Source organism: Octopus bimaculoides, chromosome 2, assembly GCF_001194135.2.
Source record: "Octopus bimaculoides isolate UCB-OBI-ISO-001 chromosome 2, ASM119413v2, whole genome shotgun sequence".
In the NCBI taxonomy this organism is placed as follows: Eukaryota; Metazoa; Mollusca; class Cephalopoda; order Octopoda; family Octopodidae; genus Octopus; species Octopus bimaculoides.
In genome coordinates this window covers 146,698,864-146,699,513 of record NC_068982.1, presented here as the reverse complement: position 1 = coordinate 146,699,513, position 650 = coordinate 146,698,864, and the positions used below count along the sequence as shown (strand labels likewise).

At 31.2% G+C, this 650-nt stretch overlaps 1 protein-coding gene across 1 annotated transcript in view; it reads left to right on the top strand.

Moving 5' to 3' along the window:
• The first annotated feature begins 392 nt into the window (after window positions 1–392).
• LOC106872178 (uncharacterized) overlaps window positions 393–650 on the top strand; it is a 16,777-nt gene continuing 16,519 nt past the window's right edge. Inside the window, exon 1 of the mRNA XM_014919070.1 lies at window positions 393–498. Coding sequence (XP_014774556.1) covers window positions 447–498 — 52 coding nt within the window. The 5' untranslated portion in view covers window positions 393–446. The remainder of the gene's footprint in view (window positions 499–650) is intronic.

Below are 650 nucleotides of genomic sequence, written 5' to 3'. Positions count from 1 at the left end.
CATATATACATACATATACATATATATACACATATACATATATATATATATATATATATATATAAATAAATATATGTGCGTGTGTGTGTGCGTGTGTGTGTATGTGTGTATGTGTGTGTGTGTGTGTGTGTGTGTAAATATTGAACAGTGGTACAACAATGCACCAATATTTACTGGATATAGCAGTCGATATGTGTGTGTGTGTGTGCGTGTGTGTGTGTGTGTATGCATTTGTGTATATTATGCGTATAAATGTATGTGCGCGTACGTAAATTAACCAATACCAACGAAGCCATGATAATTAGATTTTTCTTTCTTTCTTTCCGTCTTTCCTTCGTTCTGTTCTGTGGAACAACGCTACGACAATAAAAATTATCAATTGCTTTGTTTAGTTATGTTGCTATGGTTTCACTCAAGAGAGTCCTTTTGAAGTCAAATCAATAACAATGGTTTTATTCCGTTATTTAATATATTTCAGTTTCTGCTTTTTTGTTGCAGGTAAGTAACTAAGCATTAAGTATTTCTGTGGTTTAGTGGAATATGTAAGAATCACTATTACACACATACAAACGTACGTACATGCATACATACGTACATACATACATACATACATGCATATATATAAAAATATGTGTGCATATATATATATA